The sequence below is a fragment of the Streptopelia decaocto genome (genome assembly GCF_964273445.1).
Source record: "Streptopelia decaocto genome assembly, chromosome: 5".
NCBI classification, from domain to species: Eukaryota; Metazoa; Chordata; class Aves; order Columbiformes; family Columbidae; genus Streptopelia; species Streptopelia decaocto.
This window is the reverse complement of record NC_138659.1, coordinates 55,239,072-55,253,820: the sequence shown is the minus strand read 5'-3', so window position 1 is coordinate 55,253,820 and position 14,749 is coordinate 55,239,072. Positions and strand designations below refer to the sequence as shown.

At 38.2% G+C, this 14,749-nt stretch overlaps 1 protein-coding gene across 1 annotated transcript in view; it reads left to right on the top strand.

The window, feature by feature from the left end:
- Positions 1 to 9,338: 9,338 nt before the first annotated feature.
- Positions 9,339 to 14,749, top strand: part of PDE6C (phosphodiesterase 6C) — a gene marked incomplete at both ends in the record, with an annotated part of 28,578 nt that continues 23,167 nt past the window's right edge. The window contains one exon of the mRNA XM_082053838.1: positions 9,339 to 9,818. Coding sequence (XP_081909964.1) covers positions 9,339 to 9,818 — 480 coding nt within the window. The remainder of the gene's footprint in view (positions 9,819 to 14,749) is intronic.

Genomic DNA, 14,749 nt, shown 5'->3' with positions numbered 1-14,749 from the left:
GCAGCAACAGCAAACAGAGAGAGAATAGTATCAGAAACAGGCTCTGACACACAAGCAGGGAAGGGAGGAAGGCTGTCCTGACAGGTCCCCAGGGCATCGTGCAGCTTTCCCTGATGCATGTGCAGGCAGTGTACCCTGTTGTCCCCAGCTCACCACAGCAGGGTCCCTTACAGACAGTGCTGGTCCCTGTAGCTTCTTGGAGCCCAAGTGTCAGTTTGAATGCAGTGGTAGGGCAACCAGACAGGGAGGGCTTTATGTAGTCCTGAGGCTTTCGCAACCCCCCGAGGTACAAAGCCAGCATTGGAGGGGGCGTAGGAAGGCGGGTTGATGCATGCTGCAGGCTGGGGCTGCTTCACAACAGCCTTTTGCGTAACACCCGTGGGCTCAGGTGGTCTTTGACCCTGACCCATAGCCAAGCAGGCGCTACGAGAAAATGCCTCTGTTTGCTTTTCCTAACCCAAAGGCAGAGCTCATATCTGGGGGAAGGGGTGTGCACATGTGTGGGGAGAACAAAGGAAAAGAGAGGCACTTCATCTTTGCGTGAGGGAGAGTAAGCAGCCTGCACCTCCTCTGTGATTTTACACACTGCAGTACAAAGTTCCTCTTACCCAATGTGCTCAACCCAGTTACAAGGTGCAGACCTGTTTCCTCCACCTCCTTCCCGAATTCCTTTCCCCTCTTCCCCTGATAAACAGTGGCAAACATCATACTCGCAAGTTTCTGCTTATGTTTCTGCAAGCTTGTTCGTGCCAGAACCTCTTCAGATCCTCATGACTGGTTCCCTCTTGTTGCCCAAAGGCTGGCTCAGTTGCTAAACCATCCATGATCAGCTCCCAGCGACAGGAACCAGAACCCTGTGAATCTTCAGGAAGGCAAAAGCACTTTTGTGTGGCACTGGAAAGATGGCAAGACATATGCGTGGCTTGCAAATACCTGAGTGCATGTATGCACCACACCTGGCCCTTTTGACATCAGTTTTAGATCAGAACTTCCAGAATTTCTATTCTGTTTTTGGCAAACTGTTTTCAGTTATATAAACCATTATTGTTTTCTCCTGTCCAGGCAAGTTTTGCTGTCTCTCAGTCAATATTTGTTCTATAGTTTCAACATCTTTAGGAAGCATTAGAGAAAACCTGTTAATTATTTTCTAGACATGTAACCAGAGCAGGACAGGAATGATTGTTACCAAGAGAACTAATTCACCTACTTTTTTCACCTCTCAGTTTTGAAAGAACAAAGGCAGAAGCCTGTTAGTTGAAAGGTCTGTGTTCATTACTTAAAGAAATAAGCAAAAATATAATGTAAATATGGAGATACCAATGTAGTATAAAAAATACTCTAATAGTAGCTGAAGTACAGAATTAAACCAATTTTTTCAGCATGGCCTTTCCCAGAAATTTACTTTAGACTTCTATTCCTTTCATATACTCAGAAAAATATTAAATTCTTGCAGTTGCTGCCCTTTACAATCTTTTTCATACGCAATGCGAACAGTGGCACAGTCTCTTTGATTTATCTGTCATTTTTTCTTTCCTACTTTCTGTTGAAGCCTTTTTGCATAGAGAGTATGTGTTTGTTCACTTTCTGAAACATCAAATCCTCAGGGATGTTCCAAGTCTGCTCTGAAGCCTTTCCTTCCCTGGATAACATCAGACACTAAAAATTCTACTATGTTTAATATTAAGCTTCTATTTGGAGTAAAGAACATATTTAACACAGGTAACAAGAAAGGTTGATGCATAATAATTGTCCTGAAATTTTAAACAGTAGTCTTTGAATAACTCAACATTTCCACTTTTAAACTGAGATTTCAAGTTTGCTAATTTCCACAGAGACTGAAGAGAAACAGCAATAAATATGTCCCTCTGGTAGATTTAGAACCTTGCTTCAGCCCCTGGCAATGATGATGTCAGTTATATACATGCATTTTCACAAATATTTTACAAAATACTCACTAGTCTTAATTCATCATACTTAGAAGATCAAAATCAACATGGATTTTCTTTGGTCAGTGTCTCACACGACTGATAGTAAGAAGAAGGACTATAGCTTAATTTATAACTTTTAAATCTATTACTTTCTTGAATATCAAATAAAATAATTATTTATTTATTCTGTGCCAATTTGCAAATTATTATTATTATTTCTCCTAAATTTCTTATCTTCAAAAACCTGTATCCTGCTTTATATTCTCAGGGAGATTCTTTCAGGATCAAAGCTATTCCTATAAGATGTTGTCAATAGTGTAGTTTTCCATAAAAATTCTATGGCAGAGGTTTTCAAATGAGTCTACAGTTACTCATACAAATGAAACAAAACCTGATGAGATATGGTCACCTCTGAAAATCTAGGTGAGTAGTCTTATTATACTTACTGCATGTTGTCCTCAGCACTTTTACAGACAAGAGACCAATCCTGGCTTCACTGAAACAAAAATTTACTTCTGTTAATAATTTTAAATAAGATCAGTTCTAAATATATGCAAGAGCCATTACAGTCTCTTAAATTAATCTAAGGTCGTAAACAAAAATAAATAAGAATAATAATAAATAAATAAGAAACGTAGTTTTGTATTAGCCATGACACAGCATTTCTTTAATTGTGTGCCTCCACTGATTTCTGCAGTGCTGGGCAGCTCATATCTGGTGCTGATGCCTGACAGAGACTTAGTAATTATAACTTTTCTTTCATCCAGCTCCTCAACTCTGGGATCTATATAAAGTCTAAGCAATGCCTGAGAAAACTCTTATTTTGAACTGTTATCATGGTGGATTTGTGGGAGTGCAACTAAAGTGAAGTCACACCAGTATTTCCCAGTCAGATTTCAACAACTGCAGAAGAGGACCTAGAGAAGTCTGTACAATTTGAAGGTTACATAGTAAAATTTTGGCTCTATGCCTCTTTCAGTTTAGCTATACTTCCAAACACTGCCTACCTGAGACACAGTTTACATTAACGAAATCCTTTCACAAATACAGCTAAAACACTTCTTTGGTTCAATGAGACAAGCTTTTTAGGCAAAAAGGCCCCTCTGTGGTCAGTTACATCTAGATTGGGAGCACATTGGAGGAGGGATGGAAGCTTGTTGGCAGACTAGCATTGTTATGGCAGTTCAAGGGTGATTTTTTTCTAAGTCCTAACAGATGTAGCTATGCCAGCACAACTATGTAAACTCATAAACAGTGTAAACTTTGACTCAGTTAATCATCATTTGGATTGACTTGGGCTATGGGTTCAGCTGAGAGATGATGCCAGCAAGTGATCATAGATCTTTGAAACCTGGATATACCCCTTGCAGATTTGTACTTCTCACCCAAACAGAAAGGAACAGAATTTGGGTCAGGACTTCAATTGACTCTGACAGCAATGTGCACAGATCAAGTCAATGGCATCGAAAGATTGCTGGGTTTTGAGAAAGCTCAGACAATCAAATTTAAAAGAATTAATAAAACATTGATAACACACAAACATGCGAATAACCTCTATTGCAAAGCATACATTTACAAAACCTGTGCTGAATTCAACACCAAGTGTGATAAATTTCATACATAACTTCCCATTCCAATGTTTGAAGCTGGCAGCATATTTTGACTACTATAGAAAGTTTTTTACAAGTTGGTACAGATTTTTTTTGGAACTGTGCTTAGCTGAAGGGGAAAAAAGTCTTCTACAATCGAATTTTGCCAAGAGGTGATAACTTCAGGCAGTGATACTGTGATTGAAATGTTTTCTGCATTAATAGCTTGTAAAAATTTGCAAGACTTTCCATTAGGAATAGCAATAGAAAATACGCAGAAAAGGTCAGTTTTTCAAAGGAAATGGCAGAAAAAAGTTTTCATTATAGGAGTTATTCTAGTTTCATTTATGACTTTACAATAAAATGGAAGAAACGAGACTCAAATTACTTTTTAAATGATTTTAACACGGCAACATTGAAGCTTTAAATATTGAAAGAACTAGCATTATATTTGTGGTCACAAGAGCAAGTCTAGCTCTTAAGAGAAAGCTGGCTCAAAGAACTGGTAATAGAAAGTGGAGCATCCATTTCCAGCCAGACTACATATAGATTGAAAGACTTTTTTCTCTCTTCTTGTGGTTATTTATGTATGGAGTGCCATTCACAAACAGGGGTATCCATTAAACTCTTAGGGGCATTTTGCAGAGGGATGAATGACTGCTGTGTACACAGAGCATCCAAGTGTAGTCACTGCCCTGTGGAGCCAGGTTCAGATGAAAAAGCGACAAATGGCATGAGCTGAGCCAAGAACCTCCATGTACTTTGTAAGGAACAATTGTGTACACTGCCACCATCACAACTGTTCCTCTTGGTGGCACTCTGAGTACAAGGGTCAAGGACAGAATGGAATTGAAAACATTGGCCTTTGCACCATGCCAGCCTGTGTGCTACCTGTTTTTGTAATTTAATGATATGACAATCTGCTTAAGGAGTAAATTTACATTGAAATCTTTATAAACAGCATTTAAGCAAACCTTGTTTTAAATGGTACCTTTATTCTCTTTGGCAAAACTTTGCAAGGATCGTGATTCTGAATTGAAATGTTTTTTCTAGATGTATTGCTAAAATGGAAACAACTTGAAACAAAGATGTAAAGTTTGCCAACAGGCTGGACAGCCTGGTGAGGAGAGCTTTAAACTACGAATGATGAAAGACATGGACATACAGGAGTGAGTCCAGCAAAGAGCCATAAAGATCATTGAGCGATAAGGGAATCTGACCAAAGAAGAGGCTGAGAGAGCTGGGACTGTTCGGAATGAAAAGGGCTCCAGGGAATCTCATCAAGTGCATAAACAATGGGCAGGAGGGTATGAAGAAGACAGAGTCAAACCCTTCTCAGCAGTGCTTAGTTATATTCCCAGTAATAAAAAATGGTCAGGTAGCCTAAGATCCCCAGGGAGTAAATGTGAGAGTGGATGAGATTAAAAGGCTGCTGTCCTTTGCCCAGTTTGTATACTAGAATTCATGCCGACCAGCCAAGAATCCCACGCTCACAGTCAAAGCTCCAGCCCATCTGGCAACGCAGGTTAACCCCTTCATGCTAGACTGGCCATTTACTTAGTAACTCTGCCCTAGAAGCTAAAATCTCTGTTGACTACTTGGTTCATGAAACCCCAGAGCTAATAATTGGTAGTTTTAAGGGACCATGAATATTTGCAGCTGTCTGGGAAAAGCAGCTAACTTACTATCTTCAGAAAAGGGACAGAAAATTATTTTAAAAGAAATGTAAAAGTTGAGGTTGTTTATGAAGGTCCTCAAACCATACCAGATCAGTGACACAAAAAAATTTCAGTTCCAAAAAACCATCTGTGTTAGGAGCAAACAGGACCTGTTGTAAATACCTACAGAATCCATTCACACAACATAATCATTCAGAAAAAAAACAATAATATTTCTGAATATTAATTTCTTGGATTATACATATGAATTTCAAAGGTCCAGACAGTGGTCACAAAACAGTCCACATCAATAGCCAAGTGATTGAAACAAACACATTTGATCTGTTTCTTCAGAAAAACTCAACTGAGTAAGCCACAGAAACTGCTGTTGAGATGGACAGAGACAGTCAGATACAAACACTGAGCTGAACTGGGAAACCTCATAAATACCTTTGGCATTTACATGCTGCTTGAATCTATTTAAATAACCACGTCTGTCACTTATCCTTCTTAGAAGTTTCCATGTCTCAGAAGGGCTCAGGAATGGTCTACTGCTAAGAACTACTCCATAAATAATTTGATTTCTGTAGTAACTGTAAACGTCAAAGGCAAATGATGTCATATCTATTAAAATCACAAAGCACACAGATTTCTGGTATTCTCTGAAATTAAAACAATTTGAAAAATATTGCACCTGGCTCATTGTGGTTTTAAATCAAGCCACCTTAGCATGGAAAATAATCAAAGCCAAATGCATATTATTTTTGCCTTTAAAAGTGCAGTGAAAATGGCTGTGTGAGGTTAGCCTCCAGTGTTAAACTTTCGTGCATATAATGGATCCTACATTAAAATGCATTTTCTTAATAGGTGATCTTACTAAAAAATTTCTAGGAAAGATGATAGCAAAATCATATTTGAAAGTGCCAGACACGTGAAAGCGTTTTTTTTTTATAGTTTCTTACAATAAATTTAAACATAAATGGGAATTAGCATTACTAGATATAAAATGTTCAATAGCATGGAAAATGAGAGTAAAGGAGACAGAACAGAAATGAAATATCTTATTCCAGCGGAGAAAATTTTAAATTCATTACAATGCTAGATGTGATATATATTTGTTATCTCAAAGTAAAAATAGTGTAATTTACCATTTGTAAAAACATTTGGGCATAGGGGAGATTTGGTGGAACTGTGATAAGCATTTTAAGTGGTCTTGCATATAGGAAAAAATGGACACAGAAATGAGCTTACAAAAATGTTAACCCAACACCCCCAAAGAAAACAATGTAATTGTGTCAGGTTGCCTCTGTTCTCACATGTGATTAACATGAATGTGTAAATCTTATGCAAAAGATAATTTTCTAGAATGTTTAAACTGGGTATTAGACAGATCGTCTATTGACCCTTTATATTTCAAAGAAACTAGTATGTAGAATGTTCCAAAGTCAGTAAGAAAATATGACTGAGCAAGTCATGCAAAAAAATGTTACTATTCCTTCACACAATTTCATTGGAGCTCTTAAACATTCTTTTTTAAATGAGTAGCATGAAAACTATTGAGCTACAAATGAGGAACATGACAGATGAAGAGAAATAATGTAACTCTATGTAAATACGTATAAAATTATTTTCAAGTCTCTATTGCTTTTGTACATATTGATCAAATAATGAAAAAAACCCCACAGCTATTCAAAGTCTAAGATATATGTGCATTTCTTTATGACCATGAGCCAGCACTGTGCCCTTGTGGTCAGGAAGGCCAATGGCATCCTGGGGTGTATTAGAAGGGGGGTGGTTAGTAGGTCGAGAGAGGTCCTCCTTCCCCTCTACTCCGCCCTGGTGAGACCACATCTGGAATATTGTTGTGTCCAGTTCTGGGCCCCTCAGTTCCAGAAGGACAGGGAACTGCTGGAGAGAGTCCAGCGTAGGGCAACAAAGATGATTAAGGGAGTGGAGCATCTCCCTTATGAGGAAAGACTGAGAGAGCTGGGTCTCTTTAGCTTGGAGGAGACTGAGGGGTGACCTTATTAATGTTTACAAATATACAAAGGGTGAGTGTCACGAGGATGGAGCCAGGCTCTTCTCGTTGACAAACAATGGTAGGACAAGGGGTAATGGGTTTAAGCTGGAACATAAGAGGTTCCACTTAAACTTGAGAAGAAACTTCTTGTCAGTGAGGGTACCAGAGCACTGGAACAGGCTGCCCAGGGAGGTTGTGGAGTCTCCTGCTCTGGAGACATTCAAAACCCGCTTGGACACGTTCCTGTGTAGCCTCATCTGGGTGTTCCTGCTCCGGCAGGGGGATTGGACTGGATGATCTTTCGAGGTCCCTTCCAATCCCTACCATTCTATGATTCTTTTGCTGTTTTCTTGTGAACCACACATGTGTACAGTGGTAATAACTTCTTGTTGTGCTGCAGTTGCACAGTCCTGCCACAAAGTTCATCTCACCAGTTCACACCTGTAAGAAAATCCTGTAACCTCTTCCACCCACCAGTGAGGGTCCTGTGTGCCCCCCTAGACTGTGAGGGGTAAGTAGCCCAGCCGGAGAAAAGGACCCAGGCCAGAATGTGTCCATACTGTGCTGATTTTCACATACATTTTTAAATCCTCATGGCAACTGCAGTCTGTCAAAAATTAATGTCTTACACAGTGTTTGATATCACAGTCAGAGGGAAAACTAATGTATTGAGTTAGTGACATTACAGACCAATCACTGACCTATTCTTTGTGCACGAGAGGATCAGTGTCAGTTGCCCGTGTTGATTCTTTTAGATCTGTTGATAAAAATGGATGTTGACACACTGTGGCCTCTGACAGACAAAGTTGTACTTTGACAATTACTCTTTTCAAATTAAGAACTGTCAAAGGATATATGGTCTATTTTCTTTATATCAAGAATCTCTTTCTGGTCTCTCATCAATAGGGATGGCACAAATAGAAATAAGATTGTATTGCAGCCCTAGTACTACACTGAAATTCAGATCTGTTTCAATGAACACAGATCATTTGCTGTCATAGTTGGCACTCAAACTCAGTGTTCTCACACACATAGCCCTGAGGTGTTTGATCCTAAAATTCAGCACAGTTTTCATAATTCCTTTTGCATCCATCTGAATAATGTTGAACTTATGATTGTAGGAAACTTCACATGTCACGAAGATACAACCAGAGTCAAGAGTCTCTTTGCCCACTGTCTGACAGTGACTACCATTTTTCTGCTATTTAAGAAAGCAGAGATCTCCCACTTCTTCTGAAGAAGGCATAGAAGAAACTACCTGCCCAGTTACTTATGCTTATAGAGTAAAAATTTTACTGTCTCCTGAACTCAATTTGAACTCAAGCTATTTTCTGCTTTTACTCTTTCTTTTATACTACTTTTGAAAAAAGTTATATATAAGTCATATCTGGCTGTGCTGAGTCAAATTCTAATTGTTTTATGCCGTCTTCACCTGGGTGAATCACTTGAGCAAGCTCAGACTTTTGTAAGGTCTTTAAGATTTCTCCAGTTATATGCATATATAGCTTCATAATTATTTACTTTAAGTAATCCAGTTTCTATCATCTCCTGGCTATCTCCAGGCAAGCTAAATTTTGCAATTTAAAAATTTTCTCTGTAACATTCTGTGTTCCTCCCCTTAAGTACCTCCCACAAATACACGTGTGCATGTCTGGGCACGTGTATAATGTGGGCTAAGCACCTGAGTGGAATTCCTCATATTAACTTTCAATGGGAACTCCTGTGTGCATAGTACAACATACATACTGTGAATGTTGGAAATAACATACAGGTATACATATCTACACATCAGACAATGTTTTATAAGGTCTAAGAATTAATTGGTTAGTTTAAAATGCTAAAATGATTCCCTTAGGATTTAGGAGCTAAGAATGCTCAGGGGTTTAGTGTCCTGACATCTCTTTAATTAGCAGTCTCCAAGATCTCACACTAAGAAGATGCTAAGCCAGTGCCTTCTGTCATATCTCAAGAGTTTCAGAAGGCTTGGAAGCCACAGAGGAAGGTAAATGTACTATGCCTGTGAGCTATACAATATGTACAAAGTACCATTTTCTTATTAGTATCAAGTCAGGACTTCTTGCTACCACTCCTGCTTTGATGGTGATGCAGTTCTAAAAGAAATCCTAAGAACAATCCAGCAAAAATGGGTGAAGTAAATAAAGATGCCGTTGAAAAATACTTGGAAAACAACCCCCAGTTTGCCAAGGAGTATTTCGACCGGAAATTGAGAGCAGAAGTGCTGGGAAGTATTTTTAAAGTGAGCCCTGGAGATGTGAAGGAAGGAGTCAGCTTCAAAGACATGTCCCGTCTGGAGGAATGTAACATACTTTTTGAGCTGCTAACAGAAATCCAGGATGAAGGAGGCCATATGGAAAAGATAGTGCACAAGGGCCTGCAGAGGCTGGCACAGCTGCTGGCAGCTGACCGGTGTAGTATGTTTGTTTGTCGATCCCGAAATGGTATTCCAGAGGTAGCCACCAGGCTCCTCAATGTCACTCCAACTTCCAGCTTTGAGGACAATTTGGTGAATCCAGACAATGAGACTGTTTTTCCTCTGGACATCGGGATAGCAGGATGGGTTGCTCATACCAAGAAGTTTTTTAATGTACCTGATGTGAAAAAGGTAAGTGCCTTCTCTTAGGGAATGGATTTCTGTGCATTTGTTTACTCATCTTCCTGCATAGGGCTTGTGGTACAGAGTCACTCTTCAAAAACATCCCAGGGACAAAAATCCGGACCAAAAGCACGAGGAAAGCAGCAGCAGAGTTTACTTAAAATCCAGTAGAATCACATATGTAGCCTAGTGACGTACTTCCCATATCCTTGCACAATAGTTGCACTGTAATTTACTATAATAAAGGAGAAGAATATTAGATTAATAGAGACCAATTGGGTACTTGTGTTTCTGTTGAACAAAACAGGCTCCTATTCTCTTTTCCAGTCCAGGCTTGCAAGTGTTCTCTCTTATCATTCCATGCTGCCGTATTTGTACCTCTGAATACAATTAATTCTCAGCTTTTGTCATTAGGATGCTTCCTTGTAAGTAAGTGAATGAAGCCAGATGAAGATTATGTCAATGTTCAGTTTCAAGTCTGTCTTCAAATTTAAAATATCTTCCATTGACCAGATCCAGGGCTTTTGTTCAGAACCATCTATAGAAGAAGATTAATGAGTCAGAACTGCTCTAACATTTTCAAAGTTCCTGTTAAATTCTCACAGAATCACCTTCTTTAGATATGGTGCTGATAAGGGTTACTACAAATCTTAATTAAAATGATGAGTGACCTAACAGAAATTAAACTCGCATGAATAAGAACTGCTTTAAAAACTGCACTGAAACACAAGGGGAAACAGAAATATGCTTTGTTGTAGATTTCTTTAAAAACAGCTAACCTTATATTATCAAATGGTGACACCTTCATCTCTTTTTAGTCTTATGTGGAAAAGCTCAGCATAATAAGTGGTGCTAAGATAATTATATAAGATGACAGCCTGGATTCTCAGAATTTCCTATACAGTCAATTTAAAACTCTGGGCCATTCCACAGGTGGAAACCACCTCAGTGTTCTAAGCCTGATATAAATAATAAAAAACTTTATATACTGCAATTATTGATGTTTTCCAGGATGCAAACAAAAAGCAATATATTTTATCATCTTAAAAGCTGGCGGGCATAAAGCAATAACGGAGTGCTTTTGCAGCTCAGAAACAAATGAAAATGTATATATACGTAAAAACAACATTCCAATATATAGTAAACCACCTCAGATGTGAGTAGTAATCACAGGAGCAAACAGAAGAATGATTGATCTGAGAAAATAAATCAGTTGATTTTTAACTGCCCACTAAGATGCCTTCTTCAGTGGCTGTTGGTCTGACAAGAAGCATCTGATTTACTGCCTCTTACCACCACATGGGGAGATTGGAGGATAATCCTTCTAAATTCTAAAGGCTGATTACATGAGAAAAGATCAGGAGGATCAAGAAAGATGTGCCTTCTATCAGACTCTGCACTGCTCCTTAATATAATGATATGAGAGGTGCCCAGAGCAGGGCTGCCCAAGTATTTCTGCATTTGAAATTGGATGTGTTCAAAATTATGTGACAAATGTAATTTGAACATACTTAAATAAGAAAACCTGTCTGTCCATCTAATCCATGTCAGCTGAATATCTGTCCAGCTGTTATTCAGTCACTCTAAGGTAATCTTTACTTCAGTATCCATTGACTCTCTTAGGATTACTGACGTCTATGCCATTAGGCCCGCACTTAAAAATGCAGTTAAACCATGGTGCCATTAATCCACATTTGTTAACTAAATGTCATCAGAACATTGACATTTTATAAGTTAATTGCAAAACTCTCAGAGACGTCTCTTGGACCAAGATTTTGTTATTTAAAAACAACCCTCAAAATTCTCACCATTTCCATTCTAATTGCAAAAAATGTCAGGTGTCTAAATCCACACTCCTCACATAGGCAAAGCTCCCACTAATGTCACCAGAATATTTATCTCCGTAAGGAACCCAGAACCACAGCTTTAGTCAGTAACATTTAAGGAATATAATTTGTCCGCGGCAGCAGAAATAGGCAGCCAGTGAAGTCTTTATCATGTTTGTGAAATGATCATTATTTTTCAGATGACTTAGTATGCACTTCAGTCAAACTAGATTGGCTGCTACCCATATCCTGAGCAAAAAATGACAAGCAGAGTTAAACCAGAGAGGAATTTTGCCCCCACTACCTTGTCAAATACAAAATGCACAACAAATAATTCTAGATGGCTATAGTACTCTAAAGATGTCATGTCTAACCATTTTCTATTGTTGTCGCAATCCATATCCAAACAGCATAGTGGTTTTTAAGTGTTAAGCACATGATGACATTGATAAACCCACAGTGAGACATTTTCATGCTTCAGTCACCACTCCTTTATAACAAGAGTGAATGTAATGAAAGATCACAACAGCAAGAAATAATTGGAAAATGTAAGACTCCATTTTTAGTGCCTGGTAGCCAGTTCTTTAGGGATTATCTCCTTTTTCAACCTGGAAAGGTACCAATAAACGTGAGGAAGCTCCTCATCCTGACTAATGCTTCAGAAAAGAAAAGCAAATGAAAATATATAGACCTTCCGTAATTTACTTAGTAGTCAGAACAGTCTCCCCCCACAAGATTATGAACCTGTTGACTGTGAGAGCTAATAGTGTCTAATCCAGGATTTAATAGTAGTGAGAAACAGGAGGCCAGGCAGGACCGCTACCCTAATAATTTTCCTCACATTATTCCCAGGGGCTGGCAGAGTATGTGACGCAAATAATCCAAAGTAAAATGACAGGGTGCATAAAACTTGATATCTCCATTAATGATCTTTAAATATTAACTGATAACATGGACCACATGATAAAGTACACTTACCTTACATCTTTTGCTAAGGCATTATTTCCAAATAAGACTAAGAAATAAGAACATTAAACAAGGAGCATGTCTTCTGGGGAAACAAAATCTCATATGCTCAGCCTGTAAGAACCAACAATAAAGACTATATAGATATTTGCGTTAATCTATCATGTATTTAAATTATTGCATTATTCTTTTTAATTCAGAGGTAGTTGAAGACAAAGATTTAACTGAGGATTGGGAACTCAAGAAATAGTATTCCTTGTTATAGCAGAATATAAAATTATATAAATGGTGAAAAAATGCTTCAAAAGAAGTGAAGGCTTTGGATTAGATCCATAAAGGGACTCAAATGTTCTGATACTGAAATAACAAGCCGTCATTTTTAGAGATCCTGCACAGGAATCCGCAACCCCCGGTGAAGTGAAGAAACAACAGAGTGTGGAGGGATTCTGGTGCTTCCAACTCAGATTAAGCAGCCAGAGCATTGATCATTATGGCACATAATTTAACCACTGGAACCCTATGATACAAAACAACTTAAACACATCTTCAAGTTGCAAGCACTTGTGTCATCCCTTTGTAAGCTGATCCAGCTTCAGTTTGCATGAGGTTGTTTTTATTTGTTTTGTTTTGTTTTTCCCCCTTTTTTTTCTCTGGGAACTATATGTCTCTTCAATGCAAATGTGGGAGAGACTTTAACTCCAGGCCTGTCTGAAGTGACAGGACTTTCAGATTCACGGTATGTGTCAGTTCCTTGACTCCAGGCTGTCTGAGGGGCTCCGTCCCTTTTATTGAATCTACACCAAATTGTAAAATAAATGAAAGATTATTTGAAGAGGGGAGAGAAAATTGCAAAGAGAAGCATGGGTTCGCAGCTCAATGGTTCAGACTCCCATGTGGCATCGAGGAGACCCAGACATTAAACTTTGTCCAGCTGCTCTGTGTGAACAGTTGCTCTGGAAACACAGCAGTGGTCCTTGGACCAGACAGTAGTTTTAGACTCCCTCCTAGGGCAAGAAGACATATTCTGGAATCAGGTGAATCCATGTCAAAAATATGAAGCAGTGGGAAAGCACAGGAGAGCATGAGATGGTCAATGACACAACTGGTTGCCCTGAAAATGGAAATAATTGAGTCACTTTGTGGTGGAGCTAGTAGCAGGGCAGTCACTTGCTAATAAGATGTTTCAGTTCTTAACTCATGTTCTGCTAGAGCCCCAACAATATGATCTTGGAGAAGAAACCCAAATATCCAACATAATGACAAGGCAGAGTATGTTAAAAAAAAAGCTTTGAAAGCCAGAGGAAGATAGTTAAAATAATTTTAGAGGGAAGTTCTTGTGAAACAAACTCAAGAGTTATTAAGATGAGAAGAAATGAGAGCAAAGATATACAACACTACAGAAGTACTGCCTTCCTGAATGTCTGGAAAGAAATGAGAATTGAAAGAAACAATCCTAAGAAACTAAAAATGTGGAAAAAATTGAGAGGTAGACTTTTACCTGGGAAGAACTTGCATTGTAAATATTAATGTCTGCTCCTCCATTTTATCATCTTGACAATAAAAACCAGATTGTGATAAACTCACACTCAGTATGGTAAATATTAACTGGAAAAATGGAAATGTGTTCCAATTTGATATAAAGACAAATATTTTGTCAGCTTACAAGAAAATATTTTAATACAGAAACAAATGTCTATTAATTGTGCCTTCCACAAGAATAACCCAAACCTTTCTTTCCTTGAATTAACTTACATTAAAACAGGAAAGCTCCCAAAATGGTAGGAAAAAAAAAGAACATTAAAAATTACAATTAAAAGCTTTGTTTTAGCCTAATATTATTTTTTATTGTGAAAAAAATATATCAATATAATACAGATTCAATTTTTAAAAGTTGCAGAATAGCTGCTACATACAGAAAATGACAAGCAGACATTACAGTGACATGTCTGAAAAGATCAGCCCCAAAATGTTGTTAAATATATATTAATTTCTACTTAATTCAGTTTCAAAACTCTAGTGATCTTGAAATACCAAAGTCAATTTGTTCTGCAATGCTAGTAAGTTACATGCCAAAATGTAGTTGTTTTACATCCCTGACAAAACATGATTATTTGAGTGTGGCCTAATGAATGGCCAACTCATTTAGCT